The sequence below is a fragment of the Lotus japonicus genome, chromosome 1 (assembly GCF_012489685.1).
Source record: "Lotus japonicus ecotype B-129 chromosome 1, LjGifu_v1.2".
Classification (NCBI taxonomy): domain Eukaryota; kingdom Viridiplantae; phylum Streptophyta; class Magnoliopsida; order Fabales; family Fabaceae; genus Lotus; species Lotus japonicus.
In genome coordinates this window covers 65120033-65142721 of record NC_080041.1, presented here as the reverse complement: position 1 = coordinate 65142721, position 22689 = coordinate 65120033, and the positions used below count along the sequence as shown (strand labels likewise).

At 39.5% G+C, this 22689-nt stretch overlaps 2 protein-coding genes and 1 long non-coding RNA gene across 3 annotated transcripts; 1 reads left to right on the top strand and 2 right to left on the bottom strand.

The window, feature by feature from the left end:
* Nucleotides 1–15681: 15681 nt before the first annotated feature.
* Nucleotides 15682–16171, bottom strand: LOC130742684 (uncharacterized). The gene is made up of 2 exons (XM_057594787.1): nucleotides 15916–16171; nucleotides 15682–15872 (listed from the first exon to the last, which is right to left on the bottom strand). The coding sequence occupies exons 1-2, from the start codon at nucleotides 16169–16171 to the stop codon at nucleotides 15682–15684; spliced, it is 447 nt and encodes a 148-aa protein (XP_057450770.1).
* Nucleotides 16172–16189: 18 nt separating this feature from the next.
* Nucleotides 16190–16658, bottom strand: LOC130742673 (uncharacterized protein At2g29880-like). Its single transcript, XM_057594778.1, has 3 exons — nucleotides 16559–16658; nucleotides 16380–16465; nucleotides 16190–16291 (listed from the first exon to the last, which is right to left on the bottom strand). The coding sequence occupies exons 1-3, from the start codon at nucleotides 16656–16658 to the stop codon at nucleotides 16190–16192; spliced, it is 288 nt and encodes a 95-aa protein (XP_057450761.1).
* Nucleotides 16659–21239: 4581 nt separating this feature from the next.
* LOC130731972 (uncharacterized) lies at nucleotides 21240–22312 on the top strand. Its single transcript, XR_009016903.1, has 2 exons — nucleotides 21240–21666; nucleotides 21785–22312. It is a non-coding gene; the product is annotated as an uncharacterized LOC130731972 (long non-coding RNA).
* The last annotated feature ends 377 nt before the right edge of the window (nucleotides 22313–22689 follow it).

The following is a 22689-nucleotide window of genomic DNA, read 5'->3' as shown; positions in this document are numbered from 1 at the left end:
TGCCGGTAAGCATTAAAAACAAGCCTCGAAAACCAAAAATCATACTGATATTTCTTTGAAGAATTAGAAGATTCAGCGGGAAGAATATTGTGTCTAAAATACGTTGGAATCAGTAGGAAAAATCGGAATCGCGAAATTTTCATTTTTCCGCGTTTTCCATTTCCTATATATAGTATGAAAAATGAAAAAAAAAACAAAAAATTGCCATTTGGAGAGGGAGTGGCCGAGAGCTTGGAGGAGAGAAAGAGGAGAAGTGATTTTCGCCGTTTCTTGCCCGATTGCTTCACCGTTCGTTGCTAATCGAAGACATCGAGGTATAGTTACTATCTCTCACTTCTGATCGTCAGATCTGTCGACTTCTTCTATGTCTTTCTGTGCTCAAAGTTTTGAGCTTTTTGTAAAACTGTTCAAATAAGCTGATTTCAGTGTCTAAACTTATTCCCTGCATGCTTCTGAGCGTGTTCTGCGGATTAGATTTTGTCAGATGTCGACGAAATGCCGCCGGAATCAATTTTTGCATCAAATACCCATTTCTGGGCAAAGTTTCGTTCTTTACGCTTAAAACTGACGATTGAGCTTAGTGCTAGTAGGATTAGTCGTCATAAACGTCGTTGTTGACATTCCCATCCAATTTGTTTTTCGAAAATTCAGTTTTGAAATTCTGAGCTAAAAATATTGACCAAAATACCCCTGCGACAGTTTTTAACCCGATAATTTTTCTGAGAGTTTCCCTGGCCTAGATATCGCCTAAGAATACCTAGGAATTGATTTAGATCGAAGAAAAAGTTCGAAAACCCTATTTTCCATAGTGGCCGAAACCTATTTGCTTGGGTACCGTGTCCAAAAATAATTTTTGGGTCTCTATGACCTGAGCCATTGCGTAGCTCTTTCAATTGTCGAAATTTTGGCGCCGGTTTCGTGTCATTCCGAGTTCTGTAGCTCGAGTTATGCACGTTTTAGCGAATAAAGTGTTTTTGCACAAAACTTGAATCGAGTCAAAACTCATCCATTCGGGGAAAGCCCTTTCATTCGTGCCTAAGTGTTGTACTCTGAAGTTTCTTGAGCTTTGTCTAACTCTAGTTAGTATTGTTTCGATTATGTCGACTTAATTTGATTGATTTCTGCTTTGTTTGCTCTAAGGTTCGTTTGTGGAAACCTTGGGCTTGACTGAACAAGCTTGTGAGCGAGACCTGCACCGCGAGACTAGAACAACTCGAGGTTAGGGCAACTTACTTACTAGCTATTTCCTTGTAGGCGTCGATCAATTCGACTGGGTTATTGTGTTGATATTGAATATTGCTTGGATATTGTTTATCGCTTTATGGAAAAATGTTTTCTGAGAGGCTTTGGCCGTTTGCTGGTTAATCTAGGATGTGTTGGAATATGCTGTTTATGCTTATTGATTGCGCTGATTTAGTTATGCTATTCCACTTATATCTGTGATACTGATGAGTGAGGATAACGGGCAAGTCATGCCGAATTTTATGAGATTTTTGAGAGAGTTCGAAAGGACGAACGGAGTTCGGACCTTGTTATGTTTTAATGGATCGAGACCTTCTCAAGGAATTGTTTGGGATTATGGGATCCCTGAAACTTATAGGAAGTATTATAAGATTAAAAGAAACCTATTTTCTCAAGGAAAACTCATAAGACATTAATCAATCTCTAAAACCATTGAATAATGGTAACAACCTTAGATAAGAGCTTGGAGCTTGAATATTAGTTTGAAAGATGAGAAGGGTCCCCGAGTCCAAGTTTAGAAGAAACTTACAAGTTTCCGAGTATGTTGATACTCTTTTGCTCGATGAGCAGTTTATTGTTTGGCTATCTAAAGTTTAGCCGGAAATTATAAGTTTCCAAGTACTTCGGTACTCTTCGCTCGATGAGCAGTTTATTGTTTGGCTATCTAAAGTTTAGCCGGGAACTATGAGTTCCAAGTTCATTCTTTCTTCTTTTGATTAATTCATTTTGTCGCATAATCGACATTATCTTCGGCTTAACGGGCGCGAATCCTTATGTTCAACCCGACGGGTTGGACCGATTCGGCAATAATCGTTTGACACGCGTGAATCCTTATATTCAATCCGAGGGATTGGATCGATTCGGCGGTAGTCACTCGGGCACGCGTGAATCCTTATATTCAATCCGATGGATTGGATCGATTCAGCCATCGCCATATAAACTCGCGTGAGTCCGTGAGTTCAATCCGAGGGATTGGACCGATTCAGCGATAATATTTCGACACGCGCGGATCTTTATATTCAATCCGAGGGATTGGATTGATTCGGCGATAGTCATTAGACGCGCGCAACGTCCGTATGTTCGACTCTAATGAGAGAACCGACTTGGCGTTGTCATTTACTGCGTGTGCGAGTCCTTGTGTTCGACCCAATGGGTTGGATCGACTTGACATGCCTACTTTTGGGATCAACGTTTGAATTGACATTGCATGCATACATGCGCCCAATATGGAATTGTTGAGATAATGCTTATTGTATTGTTGAGATATTATTCATTGAATTGTTATTAGAGCCTTGATAACATGCTAAGTATATACCTTAGGGTAGGCAATACAGAACATATAAATATATATATACAACATATATATATACATACCCCCTTATTCTTCACATGCTGTTTGTATTATCTACTATATTCCGTGAGTTGACCCTAGCGCCGTGGCTTTGTTTGTATGTTTGTGTTTGGGCGGTCGGCCTGCTGCCAGACGTTCAACAGATGATTCAAGAAGGTTCGTCGTTCGGGGAGGACCCGGAGCGAAATGACTACTACTGAGCCTTCGACGTGGACCCGGACTTCATGGAAGATCAGATGAGGGTCGAAGATAGTGGTGTAGGATATGGGTGGTTAGAGTTACTGATTTTGGTTGTCATGGTCATAGCTCTGATTCATCAGTTGTATTTTGGGGCAGGGTAGGTTCCCGACTATTAGCTTTTTGTGTGATTCTCTTCCATGAGGATCACAGGGAGTTTTTCGGGCGTAGGAAGTCTTTTGGAGGCCGTTTGGGGCTAATTTATTTTCTTGGAGGACTGTAGTTATAAAGCTTGTGACTCTGACTATGAGCCGCACTTATTTGCCCGCGGGCACTACTTTCAATTACTTAATATTACTTTCCGTCACTTGAGGACACTCGTGACGATGTTTTTAGTTGCAGCAAGGGCTGTGCTTATTTTGTATATTAATCGTTGTTAATTGCGATTGGGTTGAGACCTTATTTCGACAAGTCTTTTTATTTAAACAAAACAAAAAAAAAACCTGCTTTTCCGCTTTATTTTATTTTTGAGTTACTAAAGTGACGCCACCGAAATCGGGGTGTTACAAGTCACTTCTCTCTGACGCTGATGCTGATCACGTGCCTCCTCAGCAGCACGCCTCATAGCATTGTCATTCACCTGTGCTGTCACAGCTTGGGCCATAGTGGCCATCATCTCAGCTAACTGCTTAGTATTCACCATGTTCTGTTAAGTTAGACAAACAGTTAGTACTCATCATAAGATAGCATTTCCATAACTATACAATATGATTAAGCAATAACTTCAATCAATTTTTAAGCGAAAAATCGCTTGCAGACAGTCAATTTTCACTCTTTGCAGAGTCACACAACCTAGCACAGAAGACCTATTCCCCAACAACTCCCGAAAGACTCGACCGTGCTCTGATACCACAATGTAACACCCCGATTTCGGTGGCGTCACTTTAGTAACCAAAAGTAAACTTAATGCGGAAAAACGTGAATATATTTTTTTTTTCGATTATAACTAAGACAAGACTGAAATAAATAAAACCCAAGTGCGAAAAGTAATAAAACTAATATACAATATATAAACAGCCCCCGCTGTAAGTAGCAACCTCGTCACGAGTGAACCTCCAGTGACGGGTAATAGAAGAGTAGCGCCAGTAGGCAAAAGTACAAACCAAAAGAAAAGGTTAAGTGTCCGCAACACTATCCCTCAAAATGAGAATAAGCTGGCCCATCGGCCTGAAACAAGACTTCCTACGTCCAACCAACTCTCTGTGATTCCCGTAACGAAACCACACAAAAAGCTATAGGTGGGAAACTACCCTGTCCCGAATGAAACAAATGATGTTCAGAGCTAAGACTCTACTCCTACACTAATCCCATCTCGAGGAGCTCACACTAACACTCAATCCTACATGCTAGCGTGATCGTCGTCCGAATCTGAATCCATAACGACTAAGTCTAGGTACATCCTCCGTCCTCCGCTCGCTATCGCGATGCGCTCCTGTTCCAGCATCCCAACTCTAGTTTCCCCCGAAGGGTGAACCGTCGTGAACTAGTCCGCCAAAGACATCTGACAAAGGGCGTTTGTTCGCCAAAGCACACACAGAAGACGCGAGGGTCAACTCCAAAGAATTATGTAAATAATAGCAAGGATAGATACAGATAATAGGATAGCCACTTAGGCTTTTAGCTAGGGATAACATCCTAGGGTTACATATCTCATGATGAATATAAACGACGATAAATCACAGTTAACATGCCTCAAATAGAATTAACAAGTATCAAACACACTCATCACTAAGTCAGTATGCATGTTGCATGAAATGATATGCAGGTTAACCCAGTTAACCACATGCATTCCGGAAAGGGATGGACATCAAACGGATCAGCCCTAACACCAGCCACGGTGGGACCATTTCGGCCCGCGTGCCTCTTACACCACACAAAGGTAGCCAGATCAGCAGTAAACCCGTAGGTCTGCCATTTCGGTCTGCTACAAGAGACGTCTATAAACGCTCTTTCACGGCATTCCGGGTCTTATGACCATTTTGGAAACCGACGAGGTCCAGAGTACGTCCTGTGTTAATACCCCATTAATGTTGCATGTATGCAAAATGATTAGTCAAACAACGTCTCCGTCCTCACTCGACACGTCGCCACGTGTTCTAGGGAAGTTAAAGTCTCTAAAAGCTTACCCTAAGGTAAAGTCGATTCTGCGACCAAAAGACACACTTCATAACGACACATAGCTGCTCCAATAGCACCACAACAAACGCTGCTCCAACAGCACAATAACAAACGCTGCTCCAACAGCACAACAATAAACGCTGCTCCAACAGCACAACAACAAACGCTGCTCCAACAGCACAACAACAAACTCAACACTTGGATCCGACGACACTCCTCGTTTTTCCAAAACTATGATTTGACTTCCAATGCCTTCCTTCGAGGTTGTTATCATTACTTAAAGATTTTGAGGTTATTTAAGGTCTTATGAATTTTCTTTATAAAATAGATTCCATTTTGTCTTATCGCAAGTCTTATACATTTTCAGGATCTCACAATCCCAAGTCGCTTCCAGAGGATGTCTCGATCCACTAAACAAAATTAAGGCCCGAACCTCGTTCGTCCTATCAAACTTTCTCAAAACTCTCAAAATAAAATCGGCATGACCTGCCCGCTATTCTCACCATTCAGAATCTCAGATTCCAGTACAGAGCATATTTAAATCATCACAATCAACAACATGTCATATATCAATAAATCGCATCATAAACACTTAGCACTTAGCATATAAAGCATGCACCACACATCCTAGATTACCCACATAGCACATAGCATGTAAGTCAATCTCAAAAACATTCAGTAGATGAATCATCTACATTGTCAGCCGAAGCCTCAGAAAACATTTTCCAATCACACACAATCCAGTGCATAAACAATAAACAATGTCAAAAACATCGACCCTAAGCATTAACTAGAGATTCAGTGAGAAGCCCTCACCTGTAGATTCTCCAGGACGATCTCCTAACACTGGTTCACAATCAAAGGCTTGCTCCTCTGGGAATTCCTCAAAATCACCTTTAGAGCAAAACCACAGAAATACTATCAGAGTCTATCGAAAACTAAGCTATCGATACTTACTAAGGTTACTCGAAGTAATCTATACTCTAAGGTACGATAATCTAGCGCGAAAGACAAGTTTTCGGAAAAGGAAATTTTCCTCTTCCCCCCTAATAGGGCTCGGCCACTTTGTGCAATTATGGGGCTCGATTTTTCTTCGATCAAACTTGGTTCCTATGCTTTCATAAGCCGTAACTAAGGGTATTCTGAACTCGGAAAAATTATCGGATCAAAAACTGTCGCAGGGGTATTTTGGTCATGATTTTTAACTTAGAAATTTCAAAACTGAAATCCCAAAAACTAAATTTTTCAGGGACGTCACCAACGACGTTTATGACAACTAATCCTACTAGCACTAAGCTAAGGCGATAGTTTTCAGCCTAAAGGTTGAAGCTTAACACCAAAAACTCCAAAAATGGGTATTTTAGGTTCAAATTGATTCCGGCGGAATTCCGGCGACATAACGGAAAATCTAACCCGGCAGAAGTGATCTTGGGCGCATAAGGAAGAGGTTTAGAATCAGAAATGAAAGATTCAGGATAGTTTTGCAAAAACCCATAAACTATCCACTCAGAAAACTCTACAGAAAAGCTATGGAAAAAGCGATCGGAGGTAAGGATTAGCGACTATACCTCGAAACCTTGAAGCAGCAACTAACGGATCAACGATCAAGCAAGTAATGAAGGAAATCTTCTCTTCTCCCTCCCTTGTAGAACTCGCGGCCTTGATGAAGAAAATGGAGGAAAATTTGAGTTTTTCTTCCTTTCTTTGCTATATATAAAGGTTGGAAATTCGCGGGAAAATGAAAGTTTCGCGAATCTGATTTTTCCGGCGTCATTCTCCGTGAATTAATAGATATGTTTTGGCAAAAGAATTCCAAAACTATAAAGAGGTCTCCTTGTATTTTTGGCAACTAAAGCATAGTCGGTATAAAACTATTTTACCCGATAAGTTGCTTTTTGCATCGGATGTCGGAATGGAAAACTTCCTTCGGAAGAAAGATTGAAATCATCAAGAGAAATGGGTGTACGCGTGTGGAATATTCATTTGAAGCTCTGAATAGAAAAAGTCTTCATTGTCGAAAAATTCTAGGGTTTTGAAATACCAGGGATTCGGTTTCGGCAAACTTCCGATGATTGGAATCGGACGTTCGTAGATCCTAGAGTTTCTCCTCGAAACGATTGTGATATATGGAAAAAGAGAAGTTCTAACATTTCTCTGAAGATTTTTGGAATTAACTTCCGTCGTGCCTAAAAGTGAAAATTAGCTATATACTAGGGTTTCTGACCTAGGTTTAAGCGTAAAACGATCGTGCTATAACTTTTATCGATCATAATGCAATCCTTGAACTTTTCCTGAACTTTCTCCTTCATAAATATATTTCATTTAATAAACTTTCGTTCAGGTTTCCCTTCACATAACATCAACCCTAATCGTGAATAAGAAGTTTATTCACTTAGCATAAACTTAAAAACTCGGGCCTTACATTACTACCCTCCAAAAAGAAAGTTTCGACCTCGAAACTTAAGGGTTAGTAAAAAGTTCTGGATACTGTTCCTTGGTCTTTTCCTCTAACTCTCTTATATCACCGTCCGTGTCTTTGTTTCAATATCTTTGTTCCAACAACCAATTGTTCCTTTGCTTTCGTTCGTCCAAAATTCTGATTAGAAACTCGGTACATCTCTATGTTCCGGAGTGAATGCTCAACTTGTGTCTTACTACCTTGTGCAGGACAAGACTCATTCTCCTTAATCATAAATTCATCAACCCCTCATAAGCTAATCATCCTCTTGATATCCAACAACCCATTATTGTCGTCTTTGTCCTCAAAACCTTCCTCACTCAAACCAGTTTACACTTACTGAAATCCCTAACGCTTCGCATCAATCGAGATTTATCCTCTAGAAGATCAAATCATAACTATACCTCAAGGGACTTAACTAGTCATTTCGTCATCCGATCCTCCAACCTTCTGAGGTTTAACTACTATCGTAACTGCTATCACCACTACATCCCTTACTCACACACGATTTCCAACTCTCCAAGTCAATCTTAATCATAGGATTCTCTTTCAACTTATCAAAATTCACTTGCTAACTCTAGCATACATCACCGAAATCCATAACAAAGTTCCATTCACCATTAGACTCTGAGTAGCTTGTCCAACTATGATAACTTCAAGTATTCATCTTAATACTAACATTTTCCTTCTTGTAACTTGATTACCATCTTGTCGATAAACTTCTTAATCTCCCAATCAAATTATGACAAACTTCAAGTCCTATACACTTATGACAAGAATTAATAGACTTAAAACCTAAACCTTTTCCAAGTTTGGATCTCTGATGCTCTGTAGCTCTCCAACATTTCCTAAAAGAACATTCATCTCTTACAACGACAACTCCTTCCCAAAGAAAATCAATTACTTAACACGAACTTTCCTCCCAAATCCGACTAATCCTCGATCAATTCAAATTCATCTTACACATCCTTCTATCAAAGTCCATATCCAGCTCTGATTCCGAATATCACCCCCTCAATATTAAGTTGATCAAGCCTAATCTATCGAAGGTGAAATTTAGAAAAACCCACTGGAACAGTCAATGAGTTCCTATCATCCAGTAGTCACAATATCCTGATGTTAAATTCTTAAATGATTCCGCTACGGAACTACACACCCTCAACATAACACGTATACTACCCATAAGGAATCTCTCTAAGATTCAATCTTCAGCTTCTAACTTCTTGTTAAACGCATTGGTGCAGAACTACTTTCTAGGCTTAGCGTGTCATTCTAAACCTCGTATAACTTCTATAGCTAAAATACGAGTAACAGTAAAGTAAAGTCATAATAGGCGTAGTAACTATAAGGTCAAAGCGTAAACCATAAACGTAAGATAGGTGTGTTTGCACACTCTACAAGAAAAATGGAACATATTATACTAGAATGAGAAAGAATGGTTAGAAAGTTACCATCGTTCTTGCGCTCTCCTCTGACAAACCCCTCAACTCTCTCACCGTCCATGGTGTAAACTCTTGCTTTAGCCGCAGGACGCTTTCCACGAGCAGTGTTCACGGTTGGCTCCGTCTTGGGCGCTCTGCACTGATCGGCAGTGTGCCCCATTTTGTTACAATTGTAGCATTTGGGCCTCGTGTCGGGACAAGCATTGGCATAGTGCCCCTGAAGGTATGAAAAACGGTAGAAAGGGGGGGTTTGAATAACGTTTTCAGTACAAAACTTCCACCTTAAAGATTTTGACAAATCTTTCGAGAACTTAAGTGCTAAAGATAAGAGATAGAGAAGCACACAAGGATTTTATCCTGGTTCACTTGATAAATCACTCAAGCTACTCCAGTCCACCCGTTAAGGTGATTTCTTCCTTCTTAGAATGAAGGCAATCCACTAATCAGGTAAGAGTTACAACTGCACTTGAAACCTACAAGTGACTAACAATTACACTGACTTAGCTCACACTAAGATTCACTCTCTTAGTCTTCTCTAGGATCCGATCAACCTTGATCTCCTAAAGGAACTAAACAAACTGTTTATCAAAGAAATGTTTACAAGAGATTTGCTTCTAAAAAGCTAATAGTAAACTCAATGAATTTCAGATGAAAGAAAGCTTAGAATTTTTGAATATGTCTTGCGTATGTGAATGTTTCTTCTCGCCGCTTCTTTCAATCTTCAGCCTCTATATATACTCCAAGGATTAGGGTTGAGCGTTGCATGGGAAATGCTACCGTTGGAGGGCAGTTCTGGAAAATCCAGCTTCTGCTGTGGCTGAGAACGTTAGGTAGGTCGTCAGGAAGGTACACTTGCTTTTGTACTTGGATAGCGACTTGACCTTTTAACCTAGGAGACTTCTGATCAGGGGAATACTTCATATTGGAACTTGTGAAGCCGGTTGATCAGAGTCAGAGGGAAAGCACAGATCCTCTGACCATTGTATCTTCTGATTCTGAACTCAGAGGGAAGAACATGGCCTTCAGAGTTTCTTGCTTCTGGACTTCAGAGTTTCCACTATTCAGCTTCTGGATCTTCAGAGTCTTCTACACCATCAGAACATCTGAACCTTCAGTGTTTCTTGGTTATCAGAACTTCTGGATCTTCAGAGCTTCTAGCGACTGAGTCCACATCAGAGTTTGTATAGCTTCAGAACTTCTGAAGTTTTTTCACTGTTCATACTGAACATGGTGAATGCGAAAGCGTTGCTTGGGTTACCCTTTATACACAGTGCTTCTGATTTTTGTGAAATTGAGTTGAGGTCAGAGCCTGTAAATAGCACACTCAGAAAAACACGTTAGAGTACCACAATTGTTCATATCAAAAGATTAACTTGTAATCATCAAAACATAGAGTTGTACTACTCGATCAAAACTTGATCTTACAGCCCCGGCTCCCCACATCTGAAACAGGTCGTCTCCTTCTTCAAAGTCTGATCTCCGGAACCTCCAGCAGCACCCGTCATGGGTCTGTAAGATCCTGAAGTAAATCCTGTCCCAGCAGGACGATGATACGGCCCCCTGCTCTGAAATTTCTCTCTGCTCTGAAAATTTTGAGAGCCCGACCTCATCGGCCCTCCTGTCCCAGCCCGGTTTAATCTCCGGTTCTTCATCAGCTCTACTTCCGTGGCTTTCTCGACTAACGATTGGAATCGCATGATTCCCAGTGGTCTCACTGAGTCCTCAATATCAGGCCTCAGTCCATTAACAAAACGCTTGCACATATAGCGCTCATTCACGTGATCATGAAAGAATTGGAAATGCTTCGCCAAGGATTCCAGCTTCGAAGCAAATTCCGGCACTGACATACCTCCCTGACGGAGTGTCAGAAATTGTGACTCCCGCTCATCCCGAGCACTTGTTGGAAAATACTTTTCCAAGAATGCGGTCCGAAAAGAGTTCCAGTTGATCTCTTCATGGTTAGCTTCCATGATCCCCCTGGTGCCCTTCCACCAGTACTCAGCATCACCCAGCAACAGGTAAGTTGCCATGCCTACCTTGGCACCCTCAACAGTTTGTAATACGCCAAATATCTTTTCAATCTCCTGGATCCAGAGATCCGCTTTATCCGGGTCAGTACCACCCGAGAACTTTGGTGGATCTTGCCTCCTGAAGTCATTCAGGCCCTTGTTCTGGTCCAGAGTCACTTCTCTCTGACGCTGATGCTGATCACGTGCCTCCTCAGCAGCACGCCTCATAGCATTGTCATTCGCCTGTGCTGTCACAGCTTGGGCCATAGTGGCCATCATCTCAGCTAACTGGTTAGTATTCACCATGTTCTGTTAAGTTAGACAAACAGTTAGTACTCATCATAAGATAGCATTTCCATAACTATACAATATGATTAAGCAATAACTTCAATCAATTTTTAAGCGAAAAATCGCTTGCAGACAGTCAATTTTCACTCTTTGCAGAGTCACACAACCTAGCACAGAAGACCTATTCCCCAACAACTCCCGAAAGACTCGACCGTGCTCTGATACCACAATGTAACACCCCGATTTCGGTGGCGTCACTTTAGTAACCAAAAGTAAACTTAATGTGGAAAAACGTGAATATATTTTTTTTTTCGATTATAACTAAGACAAGACTGAAATAAATAAAACCCAAGTGCGAAAAGTAATAAAACTAATATACAATATATAAACAGCCCCCGCTGTAAGTAGCAACCTCGTCACGAGTGAACCTCCAGTGACGGGTAATAGAAGTGTAGCGCCCGTAGGCAAAAGTACAAACCAAAAGAAAAGGTTAAGTGTCCGCAACACTATCCCTCAAAATGAGAATAAGCTGGCCCATCGGCCTGAAACAAGACTTCCTACGTCCAACCAACTCTCTGTGATTCCCGTAACGAAACCACACAAAAAGCTATAGGTGGGAAACTACCCTGTCCCGAATGAAACAAATGATGTTCAGAGCTAAGACTCTACTCCTACACTAATCCCATCTCGAGGAGCTCACACTAACACTCAATCCTACATGCTAGCGTGATCGTCGTCCGAATCTGAATCCAGAACGACTAAGTCTAGGTACATCCTCCGTCCTCCGCTCGCTATCGCGATGCGCTCCTGTTCCAGCATCCCAACTCTAGTTTCCCCCGAAGGGTGAACCGTCGTGAACTAGTCCGCCAAAGACATCTTACAAAGGGCGTTTGTTCGCCAAAGCACACACAGAAGACGCGAGGGTCAACTCCAAAGAATTATGTAAATAATAGCAAGGATAGATACAGATAATAGGATAGCCACTTAGGCTTTTAGCTAGGGATAACATCCTAGGGTTACATATCTCATGATGAATATAAACGACGATAAATCACAGTTAACATGCCTCAAATAAAATTAACAAGTATCAAACACACTCATCACTAAGTCAGTATGCATGTTGCATGAAATGATATGCAGGTTAACCCAGTTAACCACATGCATTCCGGAAAGGGATGGACATCAAACGGATCAGCCCTAACACCAGCCACGGTGGGACCATTTCGGCCCGCGTGCCTCTTACACCACACAAAGGTAGCCAGATCAGCAGTAAACCCGTAGGTCTGCCATTTCGGTCTGCTACAAGAGACGTCTATAAACGCTCTTTCACGGCATTCCGGGTCTTATGACCATTTTGGAAACCGACGAGGTCCAGAGTACGTCCTGTGTTAATACCCCATTAATGTTGCATGTATGCAAAATGATTAGTCAAACAACGTCTCCGTCCTCACTCGACACGTCGCCACGTGTTCTAGGGAAGTTTAAGTCTCTAAAAGCTTACCCTAAGGTAAAGTCGATTCTGCGACCAAAAGACACACTTCATAACGACACATAGCTGCTCCAACAGCACCACAACAAACGCTGCTCCAACAGCACAATAACAAACGCTGCTCCAACAGCACAACAATAAACGCTGCTCCAACAGCACAACAACAAACGCTGCTCCAACAGCACAACAACAAACTCAACACTTGGATCCGACGACACTCCTCGTTTTTCCAAAACTATGATTTGACTTCCAATGCCTTCCTTCGAGGTTGTTATCATTACTTAAAGATTTTGAGGTTATTTAAGGTCTTATGAATTTTCTTTATAAAATAGATTCCATTTTGTCTTATCGCAAGTCTTATACATTTTCAGGATCTCCCAATCCCAAGTCGCTTCCAGAGGATGTCTCGATCCACTAAACAAAATTAAGGCCCGAACCTCGTTCGTCCTATCAAACTTTCTCAAAACTCTCAAAATAAAATCGGCATGACCTGCCCGCTATTCTCACCATTCAGAATCTCAGATTCCAGTACAGAGCATATTTAAATCATCACAATCAACAACATGTCATATATCAATAAATCGCATCATAAACACTTAGCACTTAGCATATAAAGCATGCACCACACATCCTAGATTACCCACATAGCACATAGCATGTAAGTCAATCTCAAAAACATTCAGTAGATGAATCATCTACATTGTCAGCCGAAGCCTCAGAAAACATTTTTCCAATCACACACAATCCAGTGCATAAACAATAAACAATGTCGAAAACATCGACCCTAAGCATTAACTAGAGATTCAGTGAGAAGCCCTCACCTGTAGATTCTCCAGGACGATCTCCTAACACTGGTTCACAATCAAAGGCTTGCTCCTCTGGGAATTCCTCAAAATCACCTTTAGAGCAAAACCACAGAAATACTATCAGAGTCTATCGAAAACTAAGCTATCGATACTTACTAAGGTTACTCGAAGTAATCTATACTCTAAGGTACGATAATCTAGCGCGAAAGACAAGTTTTCGGAAAAGGAAATTTTCCTCTTCCCCCCTAATAGGGCTCGGCCACTTTGTGCAATTATGGGGCTCGATTTTTCTTCGATCAAACTTGGTTCCTATGCTTTCATAAGCCGTAACTAAGGGTATTCTGAACTCGGAAAAATTATCGGATCAAAAACTGTCGCAGGGGTATTTTGGTCATGATTTTTAACTTAGAAATTTCAAAACTGAAATCCCAAAAACTAAATTTTTCAAGGACGTCACCAACGACGTTTATGACAACTAATCCTACTAGCACTAAGCTAAGGCGATAGTTTTCAGCCTAAAGGTTGAAGCTTAACACCAAAAACTCCAAAAATGGGTATTTTAGGTTCAAATTGATTCCGGCGGAATTCCGGCGACATAACGGAAAATCTAACCCGGCAGAAGTGATCTTGGGCGCATAAGGAAGAGGTTTAGAATCAGAAATGAAAGATTCAGGATAGTTTTGCAAAAACCCATAAACTATCCACTCAGAAAACTCTACAGAAAAGCTATGGAAAAAGCGATCGGAGGTAAGGATTAGCGACTATACCTCGAAACCTTGAAGCAGCAACTAACGGATCAACGGTCAAGCAAGTAATGAAGGAAATCTTCTCTTCTCCCTCCCTTGTAGAACTCGCGGCCTTGATGAAGAAAATGGAGGAAAATTTGAGTTTTTCTTCCTTTCTTTGCTATATATAAAGGTTGGAAATTCGCGGGAAAATGAAAGTTTCGCGAATCTGATTTTTCCGGCGTCATTCTCCGTGAATTAATAGATATGTTTTGGCAAAAGAACTCCAAAACTATAAAGAGGTCTCCTTGTATTTTTGGCAACTAAAGCATAGTCGGTATAAAACTATTTTACCCGATAAGTTGCTTTTTGCATCGGATGTCGGAATGGAAAACTTCCTTCGGAAGAAAGATTGAAATCATCAAGAGAAATGGGTGTACGCGTGTGGAATATTCATTTGAAGCTCTGAATAGAAAAAGTCTTCATTGTCGAGAAATTCTAGGGTTTTGAAATACCAGGGATTCGGTTTCGGCAAACTTCCGATGATTGGAATCGGACGTTCGTAGATCCTAGAGTTTCTCCTCGAAACGATTGTGATATATGGAAAAAGAGAAGTTCTAACATTTCTCTGAAGATTTTTGGAATTAACTTCCGTCGTGCCTAAAAGTGAAAATTAGCTATATACTAGGGTTTCTGACCTAGGTTTAAGCGTAAAACGATCGTGCTATAACTTTTATCGATCATAATGCAATCCTTGAACTTTTCCTGAACTTTCTCCTTCATAAATATATTTCATTTAATAAACTTTCGTTCAGGTTTCCCTTCACATAACATCAACCCTAATCGTGAATAAGAAGTTTATTCACTTAGCATAGCCTTACATTATCTACCCCATGACCAACACTGCTTAAGAATATTCCAACCATCTCCTCAACCCCTGTACGAGTAGTGGGCTTTAGACCATGCCCTACTAATTTTGTGCAAAGTTGATAAAATATGTGTTTTTTCCATCCGAAACATTTGATAGCAACGAATAGGATGACCTTGCAAAATTTCTCGTACCCATGAATGACATGTATTATCATCATCTCTACATGGTTCTTTACATAAATGATGAATTTTATACTTACCAATAAGTGCACTCACACAATAAGCTTCTTGCATAATTTGCTCAACTTCATTGGTATCAAGCTCAACTATTTCATTCCAATTATTCATTTTAAGTCACAATCACCTGTATAACATAAATTATACTATAACATAAGCTTATATGAGATCATAGACAACAAATTCATTCAGTAATCCACAACACAGAGAGTACATAAAAAAGTAATAATTAGTCCACAATAAAAAAACAATACATAACAAAATCATTGGTCCACAACAAAGAGAGTACACAACAAAGTCATAACTAGTTCAAAGTAAATGGAGTACACAACAAAGACACAACTAGTTCACAATAAAGAAAGTACACAATCAAGATAGTTTATAACTAGTCCTACATAGTCATGAATGTCTAGGGGTTATTTGCCGCAACCTTAAGGCAATGCAACATTTTCTCTTCTACACCTCGCATTGCAACAAACATATCCCTAGCTGGCGTGTGCATCATTAGTAGGCAACATTTGGTATGCAACTCAATATCATTTGAAACTTCTTCAATGGTCTGAAGCTCAGTCATCACTTCACCAATGGATGAATTGTCCACTGTATCATTGTGTGACTTGCACGTTTCCGCAATCACACTAACAACATTTGCTATCCTTGAGGAGGCAATTGAGTTTTTTTTTGTTAATTATCTGTTTAGATTGAGTAATTCTCTTTCCATTCTCTCCAGTCCTTTGACTCTCCACTCCTTGGCTCAAATTTCCTTGTGAACCAGCTAAACCATATGTTGCTCCAACACTATCATCTTCACTATCAGCTGAGTCTTCCTCTCTACTAGGGCCAAGATTTTCTAGGGATGAGAGGTATCCATCATCAGCATCTTGAACCCCATTAGGCATTACCCATGATGAGGGTGCTCATGCATGCTCGCCAGTTGCCACAACATCTTTGTAAAGCATAGTCAAGTCATGAGCAAATGGAAGTCCCTTCTCCCTAAGTTTTTCATAATTGGGGTTTTCCTGCATGTTCCAATAGTCTAGTTATAAGAGGAAAACACTAAATATAAATTTCAGACTTGCAATTCTCACAAATACCATCATTACATACCATGATCTTCTTCTCCCACCACTCATCTGGTGCATCAAAGTTGCGTTGCACATGATCCCATCCTACGCCCGTTTCTTTGCCCCATACTTTATACCATGTTCGCCAATCCCTTTTAAACTATCATACCTATTTTTCAACTTATCCTTGTTATCCACCCCCCTTCTTAGAAAAGTTGGTACCTTGGCGTTCTCCATTAGCAACTTGAACCAAGCATGCTTGGACGAAATATCCATTCACTTGAACGGGCCAAGAAACTTTTGATATTTTAGAAGTACTCATGTTGCTATATACAAAGGACATTACAAATATCATAAGCTGCACATAAAATATATTCAAGCTTTATAAAAATCTCAAGCTACTTTTGTCATTTTAAAAGATATTCACAAAAACCATTTTCTCATCTACCAACAAGAAAACGAAAATAAATAGAATATATAGAATCATAATTAGTTCACTAACATGTGAAGAAATCTGATTTGTGTGATATAGAAGAAAATAAAATAAAATAGAGAAATATTATTACGTTGTATATATTGTATTCTTTTACATATGTTGTTATCTTTTTTTTTCCTAGAATATTTGTGTGATAGACAAGAATGAAACAAATTGTTCAAAAACCACACTTTTTTAACATGTTTAAACAAAATATAGGGACCGGCAAAATTTTGAGGACCAAACATTTGACTAACTAAAAAGTTCTATACAACTAAGAAATTAAAAATAGACATATTAGTAGCATGTGATTTAAACAACAAATGAAGACCAATTGCAATATGAGAAGAGGTAACAACTTACATGGCACACACTAGCAGCAGGATTGAGCCACACCAACAGAAAACTCCACAGCAAAAGCAAGCTTCAGAAACGAACAAATGAAGGAAGTAAGGAAAACAAAAAGATACAAAGGCTAATAGTACATTTTGGTTGGTAAGTGTAGTTGAACTCAATAATTAGGTTGGTAGAAGTTAAGAGTCCATAAATTTTTTCCTGTGTGCAATAACTTCTACGTATCTAATGACCTGCTTTTTTTTCAATCCGATGGAGTGCTATATAATAAATATTATACTGTATGTGCAATAAATATTATGCTTTTTTATAAACATATCGAGCCTTAGTAGTCATGCGGTGGTCTTATCCTAGATTAATATATATGTTAGTACTTTACAAACAAGAGCTAGTTTATAAGAAACAGGTCGGTGATATCATTAATATATATGTCAGTGCTTTACATGAGAAATTCTAACTAGGAATGAAGACAGCAAAATGAGATGATATCAACCAGAAACTTGGGCTCTCAACCATTTAGTCCCACATCGGTGATATTATTTTTATGGCTTAATTGCACTTTTGGTCCCCAACTTTGCCCTTTTTGTGAAAATCATCCCCCAACTAAGAAATTAGCAAAAAAACATCCTCGAAGTTACCCTATGTTAACACATTTTGTCCCTTTTGTATTTTTCATCCAAAATCTAATGGTTTGAGGGACCAAAAGTGCAATTAAGTCAAATTCCTCACCACCGTGACCTGCACTTTTGGTCCCCTAATTTTCCATTTGGTCCACTTAATTGCATTTTTGATCTCTCATGCTGTTACATTTTGGATGAAAAATAACAAAGGGACCAAATGTGTTAATAGATGGTAACTTCGGGGATGTTTTTTTGCTAATTTCTTAGTTGGGGGACGGTTTCCGCAGAAAGGATAAAGTTAGGGGACCAAAAGTGCAATTAAGCCTTCTTATTTTGATTTTGCAAATGGTCATATTAGAGTTAAATCATGTCAATGATGAAATATGCAGTCACAAAAACAAGTCACTTCTAAAGATGCTTGTGATAATGGTCATTTTGTTCAAATTATGAATAATCTAACATGGAGAAATCTCATATGGGGAAGGAGATTATGAGCTATGAGAGCCCAAAGCCAGTAATAGGAATACACAAATATGTGTTCATCTTGTTTAAGCAGAGAGGAAGACAAACAGTGATGCCTCCAGCTTCTAGAGACCACTTCCACACAAGGAGTTTCCTAAAGGAGAATGGCCTTGGCCTACTGCTGCAAGAAGAAGGTGATTGATTCCTGAAGGGTGGAGTAAATAAAAACTTGTATTCAGCCTTTGTGCTCTTAATTTGATTTGATTGGTCTCCTCTCACCTTCATAGTGTGTGGTATAGTTGAATAATGAGGAAATGTAAAATGTTTAATTTGATGAAATATCTAGTACTTTTCACGTTTTCTTTGGTCGGTGTCTTTGGGAGTCCACGAGCATGTGAACTAGGTGGAATTTTAAAATTAGAAGATAGTTCTTGATGTACTTTGCCCTACTACTAGCAAGGTTATGGGAAGTTGTTGACCAATCTAGTATATTGTCTCTTCAAGGATTTGTGATTGTAATAGGAAAAGGCAGTGCTTCGTGTTATGTCAATTATTGTCCCACATCGGTGAAAAATTTGTTAGTCCCACATTGTAACTTTGCTTTCTTTTCCCTTGCTTACGACCACCAAAAACAGAGAGAAAAATCTAACCATGAGAATCGATTGGCAGTGGAATTGCAAACCCTTCTTCAGAGGATCGATTGGCAGTGGAAAAATCTAACCATGACACTTGCTAATGAAGATGAAGGGAAAGGGGGCACAAAGGGAAAGGTTTCAAAAGTTTTAATTTGGTAATGTCATGGTTCAGAGGTCCACATTTGATTGACGGAGAAGCTGGCATAGGATGCTTTAGTTAGACGCGATTCTATTTCCAGATGCAGAATTAGACGCAAGGTTTCCAAACATCTTTATAGATGAAGAGAATCGCGTTTCCACACACAAACGCACGTTTGGGTCGACGTGATCCACAACCAAACACACACTAAGTAGACAACAATTTGGACTACTTTTATATTTTTTTGGATATATCTCCATATATTTTCACATTTATATGTGCTAGGAGAACTTGTCACAATTTGTACCAAAGGATGAGTTACAAGACGATCCCTGTCAGGACATACTTTCTAGAGCATTAAATGTCCCTAAGTGATAACGCTGGTCGTGTCAACGCTGCAGGGCTTGGGGTTTGCCAAAAATGATACTTTTCGGGTCAAAAACGCAAAAGAAAGAATCCTACCGTTGAGGAAATTGGTGACTTAAAAGCCCAGCTACAACAAATGAAAGTTATGATGTTGGAAATGGAGAAAAATTGACTGATGAAGAAGCAATGAACAAAGAACAACCTTATTTAGTTTTTGGTAGAGTTAACTTACCACATTGCTGAGGTATAAATTTTTCTTATAAGTATTGTTGTCTCATTGAATTGCGCTCTAAAATTCTTTTTATTTATGTTTGACTTAGGGCACAACTCTATACGATTTATAATTGTCAACCCCAACTCATCGCGTGGTTGGGAAGGGAAAACTATTTGATGTTGAAGGAGTCACGTTACATAATTAGCCGCTGTCGCTGAACCATATGAAGGTTCTTATGGAGATTATTGTTGAGTCAAATGCAAATTTTCTAGTACCCAAGGATTATGAAGGTCTCACAAAAGTTGGTGAGGCAATTGGAACATATTTAGCTTGGCCAATCAAACTCATTGGTCTCTGCGTTACGGTATATAAATTCTTTATAATCTAGTTGATAAACATATTTATTATTTTAAGCATGACTGACTTTCACAATAGCCGAAAGTTGTGACATCTAACAAGAAACAAGGACAAGTGAATAATCAAAAGCCCCCTTGCACAGAAGCCCTTCCACAGAGTTGGTGATACCACCCCAAATTGTACTTTCCTTTCTATACATGTTGGTAAGATGCACCTTGACCACCCGCAACGCATAAACATGGAAGAAGAAATACTTGGTGTCGCCTATTATTAATATCTTGGTGTAGATCAAATGGATGAAGTTCTTCATCATAGGTGGCTGCGTTCCTCTATTATATGCATATATATCAGGTAATTGATGGTCAAGTTCCTTTCAACCACATTGTGTTTAGTACTTTTAATTATTCATTGATGGTAATACATTCTCATTTTTCTTTTAATTTGTGTTTTCATTTAAGGTACTTGTATTATGAGTTGATACTTGGAACTCAAACGACAAGTCGATTCTCATTTGTATGCCCATACCCAAAGATGGGCAGTCACAATATGTTGCTAATGTGCTCTGTAAGTCCCAAGAGGAAGGAAATATATTTATAGCACCTTATAATGTAGGGTGACTAACTTTTTTTAAAATTGCTAAGTAATTTCCCATATGTTTATAATTATATCACCTATAGGTTTGAAACATTGATTGCATAATTTGTAATTTATTTCTATAAAATTAAATTATGGATCATGTTATTACATATATGTATCAATAATTGTGTGAATGTCCATGTAAATTGCTAAAATTTCTGAACCAGATTGACTTTCAAAGGTTGGAAACTAAGCGTTTAGCGAGCTCATATATATTGGGAGGTGAATTTGCTTGTAGATTCACTTTCTAAACAGGGGTGTATGTGGGGTGAGGCCTCATGGGCATGTACCGTACTAGTGGTGAATGCTTGTGGCGTTACTTTGGATTTAAGCATTGTAGCATGCCACATTCTACAATGCTTCTTCCAACAATACGTTGTAGTTCATTTCTTTATTACCACGCTTTTTAAAATGACTTAATTCCACTTTTCGTTCCTGATCTATCACAATTGTGCGATTTTGGTCCCACTATTTTAAAACGAGAAATTTGCATCTGTCACGTTTGTGTCGTTAACATTTTTGGTCCATCCGTTAAATTCATAACGGAAGCAGGTGACATGACCTTCATTAAATGAGATGGACAAATATGTGTGCTCCATGTAGATGCAATGTAAGAAATAATAAAATATACTTAATTAGTTAATATAAAAAATAAAAACATTCCCCATCAACCCAGATCCCCACTCCCTATTCCTCTTCCTCTTCTCTATCCCTTCAAACCTTACAAGTAACAAGATGTAGAAAGCCCACCACCAATAACAACCCCATAACCTTATCTCCAGTTCCCTTCCACAACCCTCCTCTTCCAAGGAGAGCGCAACGCCCCCTCTATCGCACCACCCTCAACCACCAAAACCCTACCGAACCTTCCTCCATCACAAATGAGAATGATGGGTTGGGTGGCAAATCAACAAAGCAGAAGGTGGAAGATGAATTCTCGAGTGTTGAGAGTAGCTTTTCTGTGTTGCATGTGCTTGATCTTCTTCACTCCCACAATTCGTTGCTCACCCAATCACCACCAGTTCGTTGACAATCGCAATCTTCTCAGTAATCATTCGTACTCACATTTTCAGTAAGAATAAATCAATTTAGTTCCGGTTGTTGGATCGATCTTTCGTTTGATTTAATTTTGGTTTCTTCTACAAGAGTACCCAATACGTTGAATGTGATGAAATTCTTTCCATTTTTAGCCATCGATTAGCATCGCAGCGGAAAGGACCAGCCATACCCCTCAAAGCCTATCCGATCGGTTACGATTTCCCCATCATCTCTCTTTGTCTGTCACTATATCACTATTTTTCGGATTGTTCGAAGGTGGGGGCTGTGTGGGTGGGGGAAAGGGTTGGGTAACTAGGTGTGGTGCCCGGTGGTGGTTGGCGAAGGTGGTGTGACGCAGTGCTGATGGCATTCGGTTTCATGACAGAGGCGAGAGCCAAAAGGTTTAGGTTGCAGTGAGTGGATTCTCCGACTTCTTATCTGCTTCATCTTATTTCTTTATCTAGGGTTTCTTGTAGATTACAATGTCTGTTACTGTCTTCTGCCATTACATACGAAAAAATGAGCTTTGGCTTGTGTATGCTATTTGTTGGCTTGAAATTGCTATTAAGCAATGTAGGATGTTCCATTCTACAACACTTTTCTAAAATTAAGCAATGTTGGATGTCTTATTCTACAATGCTTCTTCAAAAATTATGTTATAATATATTTGTTGATTAGCATGTCTCATGTTCTAAAGCGCTCTGGACAATACTACAAAGGCATATGCCACAACGCTTTATAAGTCACTACGGGAAAAAGCGTTTTTACCCGCAATAAATATTGTCTTTAGCGGGCAATAAACATGGCCGCTAAAGGTATTAGCGACTGTCACACTTGAGCTGCTATATCGGGGGTCGGTAAAAGCTTTACCAGCATTTGTTACGGGCGCCGGTAAAGACCACAAGAATTGCCGGGAAATATTATCAGTTTCTTGCGGCAATAATTCCCGGCTTTAGTTAATGCCACTATGACATAATTTTATTTTGTCTCATTCAACCCACTTCACTGGCTATAGTTATTGCCGCTAAAGGTATGATGGATATTTGTCCCATTTGAC

What these genes read in the sequence shown, in the direction of transcription:
- LOC130742684 (XM_057594787.1), bottom strand. Translation starts at nt 16,171, where the DNA reads ATGCCTAATGGGGTTCAAGATGCTGATGATGGATACCTCTCATCCCTA. An exon ending in CCTCAAGGATAGCAAATGTT is followed by an intron (nt 15,873 to 15,915) that starts GTTAGTGTGATT and finishes ACAATGATACAG; the next exon opens with TGGACAATTCATCCATTGGT.
- LOC130742673 (XM_057594778.1), bottom strand. Translation starts at nt 16,658, where the DNA reads ATGAGTACTTCTAAAATATCAAAAGTTTCTTGGCCCGTTCAAGTGAAT. An exon ending in TGCTAATGGAGAACGCCAAG is followed by an intron (nt 16,466 to 16,558) that starts GTACCAACTTTT and finishes CATGGTATAAAG; the next exon opens with TATGGGGCAAAGAAACGGGC. An exon ending in GGTGGGAGAAGAAGATCATG is followed by an intron (nt 16,292 to 16,379) that starts GTATGTAATGAT and finishes TGGAACATGCAG; the next exon opens with GAAAACCCCAATTATGAAAA.